The 21,060-nt window shown below is 41.3% G+C and overlaps 1 protein-coding gene across 9 annotated transcripts in view; it reads left to right on the top strand.

Annotated features, from left to right (window-relative positions):
• The window catches only part of LRRC8D (leucine rich repeat containing 8 VRAC subunit D), a 115,619-nt gene extending 94,761 nt beyond the window's left edge, over nt 1-20,858 (top strand). For all 9 annotated transcript variants that reach the window (XM_035018089.1, XM_035018083.1, XM_035018085.1 and 6 more), the window contains one exon: nt 17,917-20,858. In XM_035018089.1, coding sequence (XP_034873980.1) covers nt 17,919-20,495 — 2,577 coding nt within the window. In that variant the 5' untranslated portion in view covers nt 17,917-17,918 and the 3' untranslated portion in view covers nt 20,496-20,858. The remainder of the gene's footprint in view (nt 1-17,916) is intronic.
• The last annotated feature ends 202 nt before the right edge of the window (nt 20,859-21,060 follow it).

The raw sequence follows: 21,060 nt of genomic DNA, 5'->3' as shown, positions 1-21,060 counted from the left end.
CCTTTAAAAAAAAATTCAAACTGGGAGAAAATTAGTGATTTTTTTTTTTTAACCCATCTGGACCTACCCTGGAAGATTTAGCAGTTACCATATGTTGGTAATAGGATTCAACACCTCTTATTTATTTCTTTCCCCTTCCAAAAAAGTGTGTCATCCAGGGTTAAGGGTATATACATGGAAAGGGCAGTTTGTAGCTCTCATTCTCAACTAATGCCTTGTGGTAAAAGTTGGTGACACTAGACACATGAGCATGTATAGCATGGAATTTCCCTCCAGACTTTTGTTGTCAGTACTTAACGTTTGTTACATTTAGTACAACTGTTGGTAACATTTCATCTCCATCTTCAGAGCATTTTCTGAAAGGTAATGTTGACATATTCTCTTTCTAAGGGAAATTATCATTCATCCTGCCCTCTTGTATTCTTCACTCTCAGTTGTGTAAACAGACAACATCCGTCGGTGTGTTACATCATTTGGGTCAGTTTCTCAGGAGGTGTGGTATGGCATACTAATAACAGAATTACATACATGTTTGCCAAAATACATATGCTCTCAGCCCACATTGCAGGGCACTCCAGTTATGAGCAGCTTCAGTGGTCTTCTACTTTGTACAGTACAAATATTATCATTTTCTGCACATATCTTGGTGGGTAGGAAATGCTGGTTAGATGGTTTATGTCTATTTCATCTTTTTAAAAATTTTAGATTTCTTACTAGAAAATAATTGTAATATGTATCGTACTACCATGATAAAAGGTCAGTCCCCATTCATAAAGTAGTAAAGACTATCTTGAGACATCAACTACTTTGAATCAACAGCTAAAGAGTCAAATATTTAAGATAGGATGTGTCTAGGGACGCCAGGGTGGCTCAGTCAGTTAAGCGTCTGCCTTCGGCTCAGGTCGTGGTCCCAGGGTCCTGGGATCGAGCCCTGCATCCGGCTCCCTGCTCAGCGGGGAGCCTGCTTCTACCTCTCCCACTCCCCCTGCTTGTGTTCCCTCTCTCGCTGTGTCTCTCTGTGGCAAATAAATAAATAAAATATTAAAAAAAAAAAAAAGATAGACTGTGTCTACGGATTATTTGCCTTAAAAAAATCTAGACTTGTGTTTATACATAAGCCTTACATAATGGCCTCAAATATTTCTAGCTCATGTGGCCTATAAGGATGACAACAGCTCCTGGTTTTCATGGGAGAGTCCCAGTTATACCTTATCCTGGCTTCCCCTTTTGTTTTGCATTTGTCACTCTCAAAAGTTTTCCAGTTCAGAAGATGAACTATATTTTCACTTTTATTGCATATCACTGGTCTCAGCTCTCACAGATTTCCTAACAGTCATATACTTTGTTGTCATTTTAGATTAGGATGTGTTAGGACTGTTTAAGTAATTCTGGGCAGAATGGTGGTAATGGTTCATACTTCATCTTTTCCAGAGTACATAAAGTAAGCGTGGGCAGATCTTTAAGCCATGGGAGGGTAAGGACTATATGTCAGTCTTGCTCTATTATATACATATTCTCAGCACCTATCGCTACCTAAGCCAAATATATGTTGATAATGTGTAATGATATGAGCCTGATGGCTTCATGACAATAAAGGTTTCCTAAAGTCTATGATGGGCCAGATAAGTTATCTTCAACTACAAATCCTTAATACCTTAACACACAATGCAGTGCTTGACAATGAATCAATGGGTGATTGAACAGCCACCCTCCATTTTAGCCTTAGCAGCATCTACCTAATGATATCAGTCCATCAAAACAGTACATATCATTATTATTATAGTTCTAATATGTTGCATGTAAAATGACATAAACAAGCAAACTGATTCTTGGTTATAAGGATCTGTTTTTACTGGGGTTTTGGCTCATGAGGAAGAAAGGAAAATAACATCTCATCACTCCAAAAATTACCACATCTCAGATGGATAAATTCTATCACTTAGAAGATTTTAGATCTTTATTTACATCCAATATCTTATACTTTAGTTTGGAATTCCCAGTCTGTGCCAGGAATGGGTACCAGATGGCTGAAATATCAGTTCATTTGGGTGGAACCTAAAGCCCAGGGCCTGATTGTGTTCACCCTCTTGAGTTTACACAAGGGCTTGTAAAAATGCCCTTTTTTCTGTGGACTGTGACATGAAATGGGCTGAGGAACACTGTTAATGATCTCTACAGTTAAAATAGCAGATGCTTAAATAAATACGTTGGCACTTGCATATGTAGCACCTTTTTTTTTTTTCCCCAAAAATGTTATCTTGAGTCATTTTTTCAGAGTTGAATGGATGTCATGCTTTGTCAGAAAGTGAATACCCCCCGGGTGCCTGGGTGGCTCAGTTGGTTAAGCGACTGCCTTCAGCTCAGGTCGTGATCCTGGAGTCCCAGGATCGTGTCCCCCATCAGGCTCCCCGTTCAGTGGGGAGTCTGCTTCTCCCTCTGCCCCTCTCCCCTCTCATGCTCTCTCTCACTCTCTCTCTCTCAAATAAATAAATAAAATCTTTTTTTAAAAAAAGAAAGTGAATACCCCCAATTATTTAAAGTCAAGGATCTTCATGTAATCCTCAAAGAAGCAACTCATCTAAAATCAGCATACTGAATTAGCAGTTACGCTAATTTATGTGTAAGGTAACCATGTGCATATAGGTAAGGTCATCGTACCTTCCCAATACAAAAAGGCTCAGGAGTTTTTACAAACCATGGGCTATTCAATTGTGCCTTAGTTTTACATCTCCACTATTACTTTATAACTAAGGGAAATGTTATAAATTATCTCATGATGATTGTGGCTCTCTATTAAAACTCTGCTAATTCATCCTAATTTGGGAAGAGGGAAAATACCATTAAGTCCATGCACACGTTAGTTAGTGAAGGGCTTCCAGTTAAATATCCTATCAGACCCGCTTTTCTAGAGATGATATGGAGTTTTCACAAGGGCTACACAAATGGATGTTAAGCACTGAGAAACAAGATAAAGTAAATTGTGAATAAAACATTCCTTTCTTTTATCAAATCCTTTGAAATAGGACAAAAGTGATATTCAGCCAAGCTTACCATTTTAACACTAATTCTAAAATGAGTCTTCGTATTACTTTAGAAGGCTGACCCTTCAGCAGAATTTTTTGTTAAACCTCAGATGGTTTGTAATGTCAATAATGAATTCCACTCTAATAGAGATTATTTTGGCAAATGTCATTAATGATTTTTAAGAGTTTTGATTGTTTTTCATCTTCGTGGTATTTGATTTATACCTTTATTATGTTGAAGGCCCCTCCTTCTTATCTTGTTGTTTTGGGTCTTTTTCCTGTTCTCTTTCTTCTTCTTTGTTTTTTTTTCCCCTCTCAAATCCTTGATGGTCCTTTTTTCTCTCTATTGTCACCACATTCTTCAGGGTTTTCTTTAGGGGCTCCCACCTTCCTTAATTTTGTCTGGACATCTAGAGCCAATTTTGGAGAGTGGTTGGTGTGGGAACATTCAGTGAGCATGCCTACTGTGCGTTCAGCATTATACTGGATATCTTGTGTATCTTGTCACAGTGATATTTTATCCCCGCTTCACGGATGACGAAAATTAAACCCCGAGTTTACACAGCTGGTGATGGGAGACATTAATTGCGTGTCCATTTTACAGATGAAGTGGTCAGAGGTGGAGATGGGATGAAAATTCAGGCAGGCTAACTCCTTAAGCCACATTCTTACCCATTATGCTACCAGTGTGTAAGAATTGAAATTCTGTTTTAAATTATCAGTTCAGTAAAAGGAGACTCTCGATTATTTGTGCATAGATTATGCCATTTTTAAATTATTTTTGTATAAGTTTAAAGTATTTCGTTGCGTTCTCATACTGTTGCCCCTTATATCTTTGCCCCATCTTCACTGCCACCCCACTGTTTGGCTATTGTATACTTATAAAATATGGACTCATTTTAATATTGACCTAAAGAAAACATGGGAAAGAACAAAACTAGGCTGCCTTTCCCTGTCTCCACGGAAAGATCTAAAGAAGGAGTGTGTTTGGTTTTTTACTAGTTTCCATTTTAGTTTATTCCAGAAACCAGGTTTTATTAGCACAAAAAATTACAAGCTTTGACTATATGTAGGATTCTTACAGTGCTAAATGCTGGCTTTCTTTTGATTATATTGCATATAATGTTGTACAGTACAATGCATTATATGTATGCATTCTCTAAATATAGATGAAAGCAGAACTGTTTTTCATTTTAAAATTGTGCTTCACCCCAGAAGTACTGTAAAAAGATAGCTATCCATCATCTATATGTTGATAACACTAAAGTAATGTTTTTCAGACTATCTTAAGCTTATAGATTTCATGTCCTAACATGTGAGGACTTATATTTCTTTTCACTTATTATATATAATCTGCTTACTTTTTAAAAGTATCTGGGGAAAAAAAAAGAATAAAGGATTCTGGAAGATGTGTGTGGGGGAAAGGAAAGGACTTGAAGGGCTTAGGAAAAAAGATTCAGTTACAGTAAAATCCTGTAAATGGATGTCAAAGAACAAGGGTATGGAACGATGACAGAGAGAATTAAAGGAAATCTGGAGGTCATACCTTCTCCCCTTCGCCTTCCTCATCAGTCCATTAAGTCTGGTTGTTAGTTCTTGGGCCTGTTAGCTCCTAAATCCTCCGTGTTATCCGCTCCCTCCCTTCTCCACTCAGAACCCAGTCTTCACCTTCATCCCTTGCCCGGAGTAACCAGTAGCTCTTTCTCCTAATCTCCCATCTTCCCTCACTAGCCTGTCCACCCAGTCCACATTGATCTTGGAAGAGACACCACCCCGATTGTCACCTGCCTCCCATCTCAAGCTCCAAACACATCGGTGGCTCCCTGCTGCCCTTAGTTCGATGACATCAGAAACTTCCACATGGCTCGCGGGACTGCATCCCTCACACCGCACACCCTCCCTGAGCTCCAGGCTGCAGACCCTTCCGTTCCTCAGATGCTCTTTCCTCATCTCTCCACGGCGTGGGGCCTTTGGACCTTCTGGCCCAGCCCCTCTGCACTCTTTCTCCACACTCTGCCCCAGTCCTGACTTCTTTCCTGATCTTGCCGCCTGGAGGAAAAGCCCCTGTTATTTGCCTTCATGATGCGTGCAAGCAGGGGAAGGTCAAGGAATCCTGACACAGGGGAGATCTCTTTTAGAAAAAGAACAGAAAGTTCGTGATATAAAAAGTAGGTGCAGGGCCTTGAAAGGGGTCCATGACAGCGAGGGGTCCTGAAGCTCACATTTCTCTCCCTGCAAAGTAAATCTGCCTCTGAGTGGCCCTCTTCTTGGTAGCTCTTCTCAGTTGACCATTTTATATCTTCAGTCATGAAAGTTCTCTCTCCTTGACTGTGCATGCACTCTGTGAGAAAGGAAATATGTCTGAATTTGCTCACCAGAGTTTCTCCAGGAATTTGCATCATGTTAACACTTGAGTACATAGGTATATTTCATGGATGGAGGGATGAGGGAGTGAATAAGTAAACAAAGATTTAGGCTAAGAGTTAATGCTTATAATGCCATTATAAAATTCAGCTGACTTTCTTGGAAGCTACAGCTAAGTGGTGAACACCCAGATTCCATTGCTCTTATATCAGCACATCATGAAAGGCAAGCTCTTCTCTTCGTATGTAGTAGCAAAGAATTTTTATAGAGTTCTTTATATAAAATGCCTCGTACAACACAGGGAATAATGACAGCAGCTTTCACTGAGCACTTACCATGTGCTTTGGGTACTTACTCAACACTTTGATAGGGTATTCTGACTTAAGTGTTTATTGACTCCAGCAAACCGTGCACGCACAGTTAGATGCGGTCAGAACATCTGCATCCAGTATGTGTGCGCAAGGTCAGAAAACACCATGAGGACAAGGAGAAGGAAAGTCTGAGGTTCTGGCAGCTTCCTTGTCTCCGGGAGTCTGCCTCTCTGGAGTTCCTTCCTGCTTGGTCTTTTTATATCACCCGGCTGTGTGCTAAAATGGTGCTCTTTTGCCTCTGTCCCAGAGTTCACACTGGCTTATCACCTGCCCGCCATCAAGGATCAGACCTCGGTCTTATCTCCTGGTGAGGGTGTGCCCAAGCTTACCTTTGTCTTTTTGTTTTTCTGTGGAATGTTTACTTATAAGCCAAACTGCATGCAGATGGTCTATCAATATGAGTCACCTTCAGAATAACCTGTTCAAAAGAGCTGTATGGTACTGTCCGTCTGGACATTGAAGAATTCCTGTCAAAGCTGATCATTTTAACTTTGGCATAATTAATAGTGACCTCATATGTCCCTGTAATGAACAGCAACAGAATTTGGCTCACGGGTTCAGTGCCTTCTACACCCACTCCTAGAATGATGTTATAGGTCACTGGGATTCGTTCTGGTCTGGTTGAGACCTTTATTAAGTTTTTTTTTTTTTTTTCCCTGTGTCCTGCTCTGGGTACAGGCCGATAAAAGAAACTCCTCCTTTGGGTTAGGAATTCAAACCCAGGTGGAGGGAGAGGAGGAGACAGACAGATGGAACTCCCGGTTCAGCAAGGGTCATGAGCAACCATTGTCTAACTCTGCGTTCATTTCTAGTCCTGATGGCTGGGCTGTCCTAATGAACCACCAAGTAGCCCTTTTAACATGAACTACGTGTCCAAGGTGTGGTATATCCATATCTGAGTATCTTTTACTAACTTTGAGAAGTTTTCTTGGGTTAGTAAGATGAGCACCAGGCAGAGTACTCAGGTGCTTTCTAGCAGTCTGGACTAAATCAAGAACAAGGACTGGTAGCCTCCCAGCTCTCTATATCCAGAGCAGATACCCATGGGTTTGTGATGAGAAGGGCTATCTGTCCCAAAGGCAACTGGAACAGAATGTGGCAAGACTTCCCGGGACCATGGAAAGGTCCTAAGGGGGTCGGGGAGCTCCATTCTGGATCACTTTCCTTAGTCCAGTCTGAGGCATGTCCAGTCATACACTGGAGAAGCAATATTAAAGGTGAGTAAACTTAAAAAGAAAATGGTCAGTTTTGGTCTAAGATACCTATCTTCCAGGCAGGAAGAATGTAGAAATGCAAACAGAACTCCCTTTAGCAATCCCACTGGCTTCCTCGCAAACTGGATGCAGTTAGGATTAGAAGGGTTTGACCAAACACCTCTCTGAGCGTGGGATGGCTTTCTCTGGAGCCTTTATTAAAGCCCATTAACTGTCAGCTCTCTTTTTCAGGGCTGATCAGACTGTCGCCATACCTCTTTCTCTGTGTTTCCTCTAGGCTGCTTTTTCAGTAAGGAGAGCTACTATTTTTTCTTATTATTATTTCCATTTTTATCCCCGGCACCTGTATCTAGTACATAGATACTCTGTAAATATTTGTTGCATGAAATGTAGTTTCTAATAGAAGGTGCACTAAGCAATGCCTGTAGGTCCTGAAGGATTTGTGAAATTCTGTTGGCCTGAGTTCCTGGTCAAGGCAAGGCTGGTGATCATTTGTAAAAGAAACATTGATGTTTGCATGAAATGAAATGTGGAAGACACTGATTTAGAGGCTCTTTTGTTCCATGAATAAGATCTCATTTTCTAGCTTTCAAACATGGGGCTTGACTTTTAGAATTAAGAGCTAGAAGAAAAGGCAAGAAAATACACAATGGTGTATTAAAACATTTTTTGTTAATTCCTGAGACATTTTGCCTTCGGTCTTCTAAAATGTATTGAGAGTTCTGTTCCTTAGCTTTGAAGTGGATTTTCTCTGTGAATAGCAATACTCTAGAGAGAAACTCCAAATAGGCACTAAAATATACTTTGTGTAAAGATGTTTTTGTAGCTCACAAGTTCTGAGTTTTCTCAAGTTCTCTTCTTTCAGGTGTTAAATGGGTTTATAAAAAGCTTTTGGAGGGGTACCTGGATGGCTCAGTCAGTTAAAAGTCTGGCTCTTGATTTGGGCAGGGTCATGAAATCAAGCCCTGTGTTGGGTGTGGAGCCTGCTTAAGATTCTCTCTGCCTATTCCCCTCTAAAAAAAAGAAAAGCTTTTGGAGTTAGAAAAATGGGTGGATTTTGCCCGATGTGAAATCTGGTTTTAGTAGGTTTTAGATAGCTGAGTGGTTTGTAAAATCAAGGGATGAGTCCCTAAACATTTTTTTCAGTTATTTTTGAGGTAGCTAGACCAGAGTAGTGCTAGAAGAAAATTATTTTTTATTTTTATTTTTTTAAGATTTTCTTTTTAATATTTACACCCAAAGTGGGGCTCGAACTTATAACCCCAAGATCGAGAGTCCCACGCTCTACCAACTAAGAAAATAGAAATAAAATTCTATTTACTAAAAATAGAAAAACGAGTTTAAAAAGAAAATTTTAGGGCACCTGGGCGGCTCAGTTGGTTGAGTATCCAACTCCTGATTTTGGCTCAGGTCATGATCTCAGGGTCATGAGATTGAGCCCCACTTTGGGCTCTGCACTGGCCGTGGAGCCTGCTTAAGATTCTCTCTCTCCCTCTGCCCCTCCCCTCTTCTGAAAAAAATAAATAAAATTTCTTATAATCTTTTAAGAAGGAGTAACACTAAGTGAGTTGTTATATTTACATATAGAATTACATCAGCTAGAGTATCTTGCATAATTATAATATCCATAATATTTATTAATAATTATTTTTTTTAAAGATCTTATTTATTTATTTGTCAGAGAGAGAGAGCACAAGCAGGGAGAGTGGCAGAGGGAGAAGCAGGCTCCCCGCTGAGCAGGGATCCTGATGCAGGACTTGATCCCAGGACTCTGGGATCATGACCTGAGCCAAAGGCAGACGCTTAACCGACTGAGCCACCCAGGCGTCCCAATTAATAATTAATGAAAAAGGGGCACCTGGGTGGCTCAGTCGTTAAACGTCTGCCTTCGGTTCAGGTCATGATCCCAGGGTCCTGGGATCGAGCCCTACATCGGGCTCCCTGCTCCGCGGGGAGCCTGCTTCTCCCTCTCCCACTCCCCCTGCTTGTGTTCCCTCTCTCACTGTCTCTCTCTGTCAAATAAATAAAATCTTTAAAAAAATAAATAAATAAAATAATTATTGAAAAAACTCAGAACTTGTGAGCTACAAAAACAACTTTACACAAATATATATTTTAGTATATTCTATTAGGAGTTTTTCATGTCTGAATTGGGTGTGGCATGCGTGTGCGTTCCTGCACACGTGTATACATATGTTTACATGTACATTGAATGTTGAGGAAGGGTTACTGGTAGTGATGAAATACCTTATTACCTTTTCATGAACTTTAACTTGTTCTACTTTGATTTATTTCACTGAAGGATTTGAGAATTTGATCCTCACTAGTCTCAGGTGTTCTCCCATTTGCCCAGTTTGGCCAAGAAAACTGACTGGTTTTTCACAGAACACAGTAGAAAGAAAGTGAGAATTGGTATTTGATTGGGTAGGGAACTCATACCTATGTGAAAAATATATGTATTAGATTGATTAATCAAGCTGTTTGCTATTTCGTACTCTAAATTCTTTTCATTAAATAATACTTCAGAGCCATTTGTCTTCCTTTTAATAGGGGTATTGAAGGCCTCCTTGTGCAGATGGGATTAATTTTTAAAGTTTAAATTAGGAGGCCATGTTTTTCTGTTTTGATGCTGGGATTTTGCTGTATGCTAATAATAATCTCATTAATGTAAGTTTTCCAACGGACACTAAGTTCCCCACGTTTACACTGCTAAAGAACATGGGCAAAAAACAAGATTTGAATCCAGATCTCTTTGGCATCAAACTTTGCCACCTCCTCATATAAGTAATTTTCATTGTAGGGCAGCTGGCTGGCTCTGTTGGCAGAGCGTGTGACTCTTAATCTCGGGGTTGTACGTTTGAGCCCCATGTTGGGTGTAGAAATTACTTAAAAATAAAATCTTAAAAAAATTAGTAATTTTAATTGAAATGTTTTTGAAAGAAATGAAATTGAAACCGATGTTTTACTGTCATTTATTTCAGGATTACTTCTGTGTACATAATGCTACATGCTAATTCAAAATTCAAGAAATTGGCCTAACCCTCTTCAGTTGCTTGCTTTACTCCTCAGTGATTCTTTTTCTGCATTCAGATTCAGCAAACCCTAAACTGAATTGTTTCCAATACATGCCAATATTGTTACCAAGATTTAATAGATGAGGCATGGATGCTCAGAGAGGATAAGTGCTAAAGATTTTTCTCCAGAACCAGTTCAATGTAATCATAATAACATAGCAATCATTTTAGAACATATTTGAACCTAGAATACAGTGTAGCATGACTATCTACAATTTGGCTACCTACTTTCACTATCCAGTTTCTGTTGAAAGACGGTTTAGGCAGTAAAATAAAGATTGAGGTCTGGCTTCTAAATTTTCATGACTTTATTGAGGTACAATTCATATACCATACAATTCGCCCAGTTAAGTGTACTTTTCAGCATTTTTTAGTATATTCACAGGGTTGTCCAACCATCATAGCTTCTAATTTTTGAACCTGGCTATCGGTTATTGGTTTAGTCCATTATTACTGGTCATACTTTCAGATAAGAAAATAGAATCATATATTGTAAAAGAATTTAGATTCTTTAGATTCAATCTTTTCTGATCCATCAGTGTTCCACCAAAGTCCATTAATTTCCCTCTTTCAGTTCTAGTACAAAAAACTGTCTCAATTTCCATGAGAAATGTGTGCTTACAGGAATGTTAAGCTGATTTTCATATGTACCATAAATAGAGAAGCCTTGGAATGTGAAATCATCATGCTTGTAATGTAATTATTTTAAGTCCTTTGCAACAGACATACTATAAAGGAGAACCCAAAGAATGAATGCAATTAATACTGACTAAATGTGCCTTTCTTGGGTTAAAAAAAAAAAAAATCCACTGATAACCATGTATATCCATTCTGAGTCCCAGTTCGCTAAAGAGATCAAACCTTAAGATACGGAAGTTAGGTACTGATCTCTCTCCTTGACTTGACTTTCACATTAGAAAGTCACTTGAGGATCATCATGTATTTAACATACTATATTATATGAATATGTATTTACTATACTTGGTATGTACTTGCATGTATGAAAAGTAACTTTTGTTTTCAAAGTGCTACTGCATTTTCAGGCAGTTAATGGTTGAAACACTCTCTGGGAGGTGGGAAGTTTTTACTCAGTTTTTGATGGGTAAAATAGGGTAACAGGCGCATTTACTGAAGTCCTGTGTTTGAGATAAGAGCTAGTCAGTGGCTGACATTGCTGGAAAATACTGGTTTCCTGCCTTATGGCCCAGGCACTTCCTTAAGACTACATTTAAACCATCCATGCCTCAGTTTGTTTCTACCTTGTGACTTACCTGTAAAGTGTGCTGTCTATACAGGGGTAATACTAGACTATGAATGGGTTAACAGTAGAATTATTTGTAGTTTCTGTAATAGCTAATTTCTCCCATATCTCTGTGCCTTTGTGCTTGCTACTTCTTCTGTCAAAATCGTATTTCCTACCGTCCCAGGCACCCCATGACTGTCCCTCTCCTGATCTCAGCTTAGAAACCACCTCTCTGTGGAACCACTCGCACCCCCCCCCCCCCCCCCCCCCCCCAGTTATCAGATGCAGACATGGGTTTGTCCTGTCCTGCACCTCCTGTATTTTGTATTAACCCGGTCAGGGCAGTTTTCTTACTGTGTTGTAATAGCACACTTACTGCTAATGGGGATGCCCATTAGACCGGGAACTCCTGGAGGGTAAGGACTAAGTTACATCATTTCCACATTCCCCTCCGTGGCACCTGGCTCATGGTTTTCTTGAATTCTGAGCGGATGTCGTAAAAGGTCACCTTAGGGAAGGAAGGTGATGATTACATAATTTCATTCCTCTGTCTCCTCAAAGCCCAGGGCAATGGTCAGAAGTTCCTCCTTCAGCAGCCAACCTTAGCCAACAGAACAGGCATTGGAAGACCACGTGATAGAGAAGGAGATACAGAGATGAAAGAGTCTGTTAGCTGTGTCACTTAATTAGCCCAAGGAGGTCATTTAAACTTCTTGTGCTTTGGGTTTCTTCATTCCTGGTGGACAGTAGCAGGGCCTCATTCTCTGGGTTGCTGTGAAAACCAGCTATGAAAACTATGAAACTACTTCATAGAAAAGTAGTTTGCAAACTGCAAACACAAGAAGTAAAGAAGAGAGGCAGTGTAGCCCGCTAGAAGGAACATGTGGTTTGGCCTTAGCTGAGATTTTTCAATCCAGATCCCACCACTAATTATTTGACCTTCGCAACGTAACTCCTGCAAGCCTGTTTCTGTCATGGGAAAGTGGCAGATGAGAGTAACATGGTGAGGGCTAGATGGAATTCAGGCAGGGTTCCATTGGCGTTCTATCTGTGCGCATTCAGCCAGTCCCAGCCAGAGCTGGTAGATTCACACCTCTGCACCTGCTTTTCTGTGGCAGATTTGGTCCTTTGTACTCCAGGGAGAGTAGGTCCCTGGCCTCGGATCCCAGCCAGCCTGTGCGAGCCTTGGGATGGGGGAAGGCAAAGCCTCAGTCTGCTGACACTGCACATTCGTAGGGCAGGTGTCTGCGCTTTTATCATTTCTTTTTGAAACTTTTTATTGAAGGTTAAAACATAATGACTACCCAAAAAGGCACATAGCCTAAGTGTACAGATCGCATTTTTTTTTAAGATTTTTATTTATTTATTTATTTAACAGAGAGAGAGATAGCGAGAGCAGGAACACAAGCAGAGGGGGTGGGAGAGGGAGAAGCAGGCTTCCCGCGGAGCAGGGAGCCCGATTCGGGGCTCGATCCCAGGATCCTGGGATCATGACCTGAGCCGAAGGCAGACGCTTAACGACTGAGCCACCCAGGCGCCCCCAGATCGCATTTTATAAACCGAGCAGACCCATATAACTAGGCCATTCATTCCCATGGATGCCGGATATTCCACTTTGTGAACATACCACATTTCATTTTTTCATTCTACTGGTGATGGACATTTAGCTAGCTGCCAGCGTAGGGTGATTGCAAATAGTGTCGCTGTGAATGTCTTTGTACGTGGCTTTTGATAAGGATATGTATTTCTTATGGGTATATTGCCGGGTCATGGAGTGGGCACATGTTCAGTTTTAGTAGATACTAACCCAAAAGTTTCCCAATATGGTTTTACTAATTTATTCCTACCAGCAATGTTTAAGGGTTCTCATTGCTTCACATCCTCACCAGAACTTGTTTTTATCTGTCTTTTTCATTTCATTTTTTTTTTTAAGATTTTTTATTTATTTATCTGATAGAGACAGTGAGAGAGGGAACACAAGCAGGGGGAGTGGGAGAGGGAGAAGCAGGCTTCCCGCGGAGCAGGGAGCCCAATGCGGGCCTCGATCCCAGGACCCTGGGACCATGACCTGAGCCGAAGGCGGACGCTTAACGACTGAACCACTCAGGTGCCCCTGTCTTTTTCATTTTAGGAATTCTGGTGGCTTTTATGATACTGTGTAGCATTTTGGAAGTAGAACTGTTCCCTCAGCCCCTAAAACCTGAAACTCTAAACTTTTTACATTCATTTTCAGGAATGCATCCTGCACAAAAGCAGGAGATTATACCAGATGTAAAGCTCCTGTTAACAGTGCTTGGCATGTGGAAGGAAGGCGACACATAATAGCTGCCATCATCATCATCATCATCACTAAATGCCTTGTCTGTTCTTTAGAGGGGAGAGGGTAGGTCACAGTGGATCAAAGGTGAATAATAAGGCATAGTCTCTGCCCATAAGGAGCTCAAGATCTACATGAAGAGACAAATACTAGAAACAGATATTATTAGACCAGAAAATAGGAGTTTGGGAAAAGAGGTAATACTTGAGCTGGTGCTTGATGAATAAGTAGGAGTTGAACAGAAAGGAAAAAGGGAAGTGGGCTGGAGGAAATGGCAGGGGCACAGAACCCTTGGTGGGCAGTGGCAGAGTAGACAGCATGGTGGAGGAGAAGAGCCCACCCTTGCATGCTGGTCCCTGTTGTTCAGATGTTGTCACCCTTGCTGGGATGTGGGGGCTGAGCTAGCGATCATTCAGGGTCATTGTGAAGTTACAGTACCCTAATGCTCTGTTCTCTGCAACCCCTTTTAGCTCTTTCTCCCTCCTCTGGGAAAGTGATCAACCTCCACTTCTCTCTCTTGGAATCAAAGCCTGTCCCGAGTCCAAGGTGCTTTAAAACCATAGATGAAGCTTTAACAGCTACAAAGTACTGGTTACAAGGATCCCACAGTTTCTTTGCTCTGTGATCCTTTAGCTATTTATTTTTATGTGGAGGCCTGGCTTAGAGTTTTTATTCTCGTAAGGGCCTAAGTTGCACTGTGGTGGCAATTAAGTTTAATAAAATGCTCTTCTGCCCAATGCCATATATAGTTGATAGTTGTTCTTGAGGAATTTTGAGGAGGTGCAGCATGCTGAAGATGACGATCAAGAGCCATACAGTCTTTCCTTGATTAAGCACCTGCTATGCATCAGGCAATTGGCTATATGGGAATGAGGAGGATGGACATGGTTCCTGGCTCCTGGCCCCACTGAATTTAAAATCAAGTATGGGATCAGACAAATAATCAATTGGTTCCACCACAGTGTGACAAGGGCTCTCAGGGGTAGAGGTACAGAGTCCTGTGAGAGCACATTGGAGAAGAACCCCACCCAGACTAGGGGTCAGGGAGGGCTTCCTGGGAAAGATGATAGCCTAATGAAGGTGATTGAGAAGGAAGTAGAGGAAACAATGCATAGGAGGACCAGAATACAGGGGGGAATGAATGGCTGCTTGGAGAAGCTAGAAGACATTATCAACCTAGGGCATAGAGAATCTTGGGAGAAGAGAAGTTTTAACCAGAGGACCCACAGCAGGTGGGAGATGGATTGAAGGAGGTCAAGAATGGAGGCAGACAGACAGCAGAAGACAAACATCATATGATTTCATTTATATGGGGAAACCATAAAAGACAAAGCAAACAAACAAAAACAGAAACTGACTCACAAATGCAGAGAACAAACCAGTGGTTGCCAGAGGAAGGTGGCAGCGCAGGGATGAATGAAACAGGCGAAGGGGATTGGGGAGTACAGACATCCAGTTATAAAATAAAGAAGGATGAAACGTACAACATAGGAAATACAGTCAATAATATTGTAATCCCTTTGGTGACAGATGGTGAACACAGTTACCACGGTGAACATTTCGTAATGTACGTAATTGTTGAATTGCTGTCTTACACACCCAAAGCTAATAGAGCATTTCACGTCAACTATACTGTAATAACCATAATTAAATAAATAAAAAGTAGATAAGTAAATAAAAAGAAAGACGAAGCAGAGAAACCAGTTCTAATAGGACTTAACAGAGAAGTAACTAATATTCTCAGCAGGATGACTTTCAAAATTCCTTTCTCCTCTCAGTTCTGCAACCCAAACATCCTGACTTCTTGAGAGCCCAATGCAACTATTTGAAGAGTAAAGAAAAATCTTATTAGAAAGAGGTATTATGTGCAAAAGAAAAAAAAAAGAACAAGAAAACCTGTTTTTTTTTATTATTTATACGGATGGCCCTTTAAAACCATGGTCCGCGGGTATGACCGTATGAAGTTCTTTGCCAGGAAGAAACCTGTGAGGTGTGTTCTGCAGTCTCTATACACTGAAGTAAGAGTCCCTTTGTAACCTGTGGCTCGGGGCTGCAGTTTGTGCATTCTACATAGGGACCAAAGAGCTCACATGACATGTGGTTGAACTGTTTCTCATGTAGCTTGGCCCACCGCGCATTCCAGTAGCCTGGCTTCCTGCTTAAATTCCCAACCACTCACAAAACCAAACACACACGCACAAGATATAAGAGCTCAGAATAAAGGGATTCTGGTGGGGATGTTGTTTCCCACTTCCTTGGTCATTTTTAAATAAACACTGGGTGCCAGGCATTTCATACTTCAGCCCTGAAGTCTAGAAATGTGATTTCTAGCAATTTTCACAAAGTATAAGTACAACGGAATAGTTTAGATGTATTTGGAGTTCTTGGGCTTACGTTTACCTAGTTACATAAAAGACATTTCAGTTAAAAAAAAACAAACAAACTACAGATATGAGAATTGCTATTATAATTGAATAGATATTCATTGTATTTTATTAGGAAATATTATGTTCCTGCCTTGTACAGTACTAGGTGTATGTAGAGAGTTTCAGAAGAAATAAGACATGGTCCCGATCTTCAGAGACTTACTCTAAAACAGAGCAAGCAGAGTCAAAGTACTGACACCATCGCTCTCTGTTTTGTCATCCAAGGGAGACACTAGTAACCAGTCATGTAACACTTTCCTGCTGAAACCAGAGTCAGCCTCAGAATCCTTCTCAACACAGCAGTCCAGGCAACTTTTGCATAATTAGATAAACATCTATCTTCTTTATTTTAAGAAATAATGTATTCTGGGGCTCCTGGGTGGCTCAGTCATTAAGCATCTGCCTTCGGCTCAGGTCATGATCCCAGGGTCCTGGGATCGAGCCCTGCATCCGGCTCCCTGCTCCACGGGAGGCCTGCTTCTCCCTCTCCCACTCCCCTTGCTTGTGTTCCCTCTCTCGCTTTGTCTCTCTCTGTCAAATAAATGAATAAAATCCTAAAAAAAAAAAAAAGAAATAATGTATTCCAAGAACTTTAGGTATTTGCCTGGCCTTTCATCTTTCTGGTGTTTTTACTAGCTTTTCAAAGAAGTCATTTTATATATGAATATTAGAACCTGGGAGCATCCCAAGAAAGTAGAATGGGATGGTGTTACTTTTCAAGAAGTTGAAACTTCCAAATTCAAGAAGATAAGCATTTATTTCACATATATGATTACAGAAGCCCATTCCCATCACTTGCCCTATAAACATTGTGTTTTTCTTGGTTTCTCCCAGGGTGATTGTCCAGGTACTTTTATTCTTGTAGGAACAGTTTCAGGACTGTAATGCTGCCAGCCATCAGTAACTGGTGGCCACATTTTCAGGTGTCCTGGTACTGGAGTTCCCTTCATTGCTGCTGGGGTCACCTGCTTTGGTAGAGATCCAAGGTCTTACTGGCCCTGACCTCTTTGATGTCTTGTCACTGATCATTTCCCTGTGATTCTGACCTTCTTCTCATGCCACATGCTTCCACAGGGGCTGTATCCAAGGCGATGCTATTTTTATATTGATAAATCCCAAGTATGTGTATACTAAGACTCTTCTTAAACTCTAGACCCTAATTTCAGCTGTCCATGGTACATTTCCACCAGAGTGATAAGAGCTAACGTAACGAGCGAACAAATACTTGTGGCCAGAGGGTGTGCTAAGAGCTTTATAATCAGGACTTAAGTTAAGCTTTCCAATACCCCTCAGAAGTAATCGTCCCCATCATACAGATGGGAAACACAAGGCTTAGAGAATCACACCATTAGTAAGTGGTAAGCCTGAGTCTGGTACACAAGGCTTATGTAGAGTTTAATAATACACACGGAGCCTTCCATTTTGGCTTGTACAAAATAGAAGTCATCTCACCTCTCTCCCTAAAACTCCAGTCTTAACCTTGAATCAGTCCAGTCCACAGCAAATACTGTCTTGTTCTCATATCCTTCTTCAAGGTCCAGGAAGTTATAAGTCTTTCCGTTCTGGCTCTCAAACTATTCCCCCCCTTTCTACTCCAACTCTTTGGCAGGCTGCCTTTATTTCTCACCTAGAAGGCATTCTTTATTCCCCACCCCTTTTTTTTTTTTCCTCTTCTCTTCTCTTGGGTTGGAGAGAAAAGCTCCTACGACAAACCACCTCTTTTCTCATAGGTGTTCCTTTTAGTTTATTTTCTACTACACCTGTCTTGCATAAAAAGCTAGGACGTGGAGGAGAACACTTTAATTTGGCGCAAGTAGTTTTTTTTTCATTTAATGTTTTTGCTTGCATCTTTGTAATGATGTCTTTTGTTTTCTTGTTTTCCAGGAATGTTTACCCTTGCAGAAGTTGCTTCACTTAATGACATTCAACCAACTTACCGAATCCTGAAACCATGGTGGGACGTGTTTATGGATTACCTGGCTGTCGTTATGTTGATGGTAGCCATCTTTGCAGGAACCATGCAGCTTACCAAAGATCAGGTGGTCTGCTTGCCAGTATTGCCATCTCCTGTAAATTCAAAGGCACACACGCCCCCGGGAAATGGCGCCGTCACCACCAATATTCCCAAGATGGAAGCAGCCACTGACCAAGACCAAGACGGGCGGGCGGCAAGTGACATTTCCTTTGGCGCATCTGCTGTGACACCTGACATACCTCTCAGAGCCACATATCCTCACACCGATTCGACAGTTCCAAATCAGGAGACAAAGAAAGAGAAGAAAGATCCAACAGGCCGAAAGACAAACCTGGATTTTCAGCAATATGTATTTATTAATCAGATGTGTTACCATCTGGCCCTTCCGTGGTATTCTAAGTACTTTCCATACCTTGCTCTCATACATACTATTATTCTCATGGTCAGTAGCAACTTTTGGTTCAAATATCCCAAAACATGCTCAAAAGTAGAACATTTTGTTTCAATATTAGGAAAGTGCTTTGAATCTCCTTGGACTACTAAAGCGTTGTCTGAGACAGCGTGTGAAGACTCGGAGGAAAACAAGCAGAGAATAACAGGTGCCCAGACTCTACCAAAGCATGTGTCTACCAGCAGTGATGAAGGGAGCCCTAGTGCCAGTACCCCGATGATCAACAAAACAGGCTTCAAATTCTCAGCCGAGAAGCCTGTGATTGAAGTCCCCAGCATGACCATCCTGGATAAAAAAGATGGGGAACAGGCCAAAGCCCTGTTTGAGAAAGTAAGGAAGTTCCGTGCCCATGTGGAAGACAGTGACTTGATCTACAAGCTCTACGTGGTCCAAACATTTATCAAAACAGCCAAATTCATTTTCATCCTCTGCTATACTGCAAACTTCGTCAACGCCATCAGCTTTGAACACATCTGCAAGCCCAAAGTGGAGCACCTGACTGGTTATGAGGTATTCGAGTGCACCCACAACATGGCTTACATGCTGAAAAAGCTTCTCATCAGTTATATATCCATTATTTGTGTTTATGGTTTTATCTGCCTCTACACTCTCTTCTGGTTGTTCAGGATACCTTTGAAGGAATATTCTTTCGAAAAAGTCAGAGAAGAGAGCAGTTTCAGTGACATTCCAGATGTCAAAAATGATTTTGCGTTCCTCCTGCACATGGTAGACCAGTATGACCAGCTGTATTCAAAGCGCTTTGGTGTGTTCCTGTCAGAAGTCAGTGAAAATAAACTTAGGGAAATTAGTTTGAACCACGAGTGGACATTTGAAAAACTTCGGCAGCACGTGTCCCGCAACGCCCAGGACAAGCAAGAACTCCATCTGTTCATGCTGTCGGGTGTGCCCGACGCCGTCTTTGACCTCACAGACCTGGATGTGCTAAAACTTGAACTGATTCCGGAAGCTAAAATTCCCGCTAAGATTTCTCAGATGACTAACCTCCAAGAGCTTCACCTCTGCCACTGCCCTGCAAAAGTGGAACAGACTGCTTTTAGCTTCCTCCGCGATCACTTGAGATGCCTTCACGTGAAGTTCACCGACGTGGCTGAAATCCCTGCCTGGGTGTACCTGCTCAAAAACCTTCGAGAGTTGTACTTGATAGGCAATTTGAACTCTGAGAACAATAAGATGATTGGACTCGAATCTCTCCGAGAGTTGCGGCACCTTAAGATTCTCCACGTGAAGAGTAATTTGACCAAAGTTCCCTCCAACATTACAGATGTGGCTCCACATCTTACAAAGTTAGTCATTCATAATGACGGCACTAAACTCTTGGTACTGAACAGCCTTAAGAAAATGATGAATGTCGCCGAGCTCGAACTTCAAAACTGTGAGCTGGAGAGAATCCCCCATGCTATTTTCAGCCTCTCAAATCTGCAGGAACTGGACTTAAAATCAAATAACATCCGCACAATTGAGGAGATCATCAGTTTCCAGCATTTAAAACGACTGACGTGCTTAAAATTATGGCATAATAAAATCGCTACCATTCCTCCCTCCATCACCCATGTCAAAAACTTGGAGTCACTTTATTTCTCTAACAACAAGCTCGAATCCTTACCCGTGGCGGTGTTCAGTTTACAGAAACTCAGATGCTTAGATGTAAGCTACAACAACATTTCAGTGATTCCGATAGAAATAGGATTGCTTCAGAACCTACAGCATTTGCATATCACTGGGAACAAAGTGGACATTCTGCCAAAACAGTTGTTCAAATGCGTGAAGTTGAGGACTTTGAATCTGGGGCAAAACTGCATCACCTTCCTCCCCGAGAAGATTGGTCAGCTCTCCCAGCTCACTCAGCTGGAGCTGAAGGGGAACTGCTTGGACCGCCTGCCAGCCCAGCTGGGCCAGTGTCGCCTGCTCAAGAAAAGCGGGCTTGTCGTGGAAGATCACCTTTTTGACACCCTGCCACTCGAAGTCAAAGAAGCATTGAACCAAGACATAAATATTCCCTTTGCGAATGGGATTTAAACTGAGATGATCCGTGCACATCCGTGTGCAGGAACAACTTCCTAGATTGCAAACACTCACGTACAAGTTATTGCAAGATAATGCATTTTAGGAGTAGATACATCTTTAAAAATAAAACACAGAGAGGATGCATAGAAGGCTGATAGAAGACGTAACTGAATGTTCCCTGTTTGTAGTGTTTTCAGTCCTTCGTTTCCAAATCTTTTTTTCTTTTTTTCTGTTGGGGAAAGGGAAGGAACAGTTATAATCACTAATCTTGGTTTCTTTTTAAATCGTTTGTAACTTGGATGCTGCCGCTACTGAATGTTTACAAATTGCTTGCCTGCTACAGTAAATGATTAAATTGACATTTTTCGTACTATACCACCTTTTTGGAGGTGTCTTGATTTACTTTGCCTCATCAGTGCAGTATTGCTTTAATTCAGACCACTTCAAGACACGTCAGGTCCCAGCTTGGAAATCTGGATTTGGGCCAGGGCTTCTACTTCTGAGAATCCCATTTTAGAGATTTTACACTCTTGAAGGCCTGGAACACAGTGAAGGTGTGTAGATTGTGGGGGGAGGC

Source organism: Mirounga leonina, unplaced genomic scaffold (genome assembly GCF_011800145.1).
Source record: "Mirounga leonina isolate KUSES-001 unplaced genomic scaffold, KU_Mleo_1.0 Mir_173, whole genome shotgun sequence".
Lineage (NCBI taxonomy): Eukaryota > Metazoa > Chordata > Mammalia > Carnivora > Phocidae > Mirounga > Mirounga leonina.
Note: the sequence above shows the minus strand (reverse complement) of the source record. Positions and strands in the feature narration are given on the sequence as shown.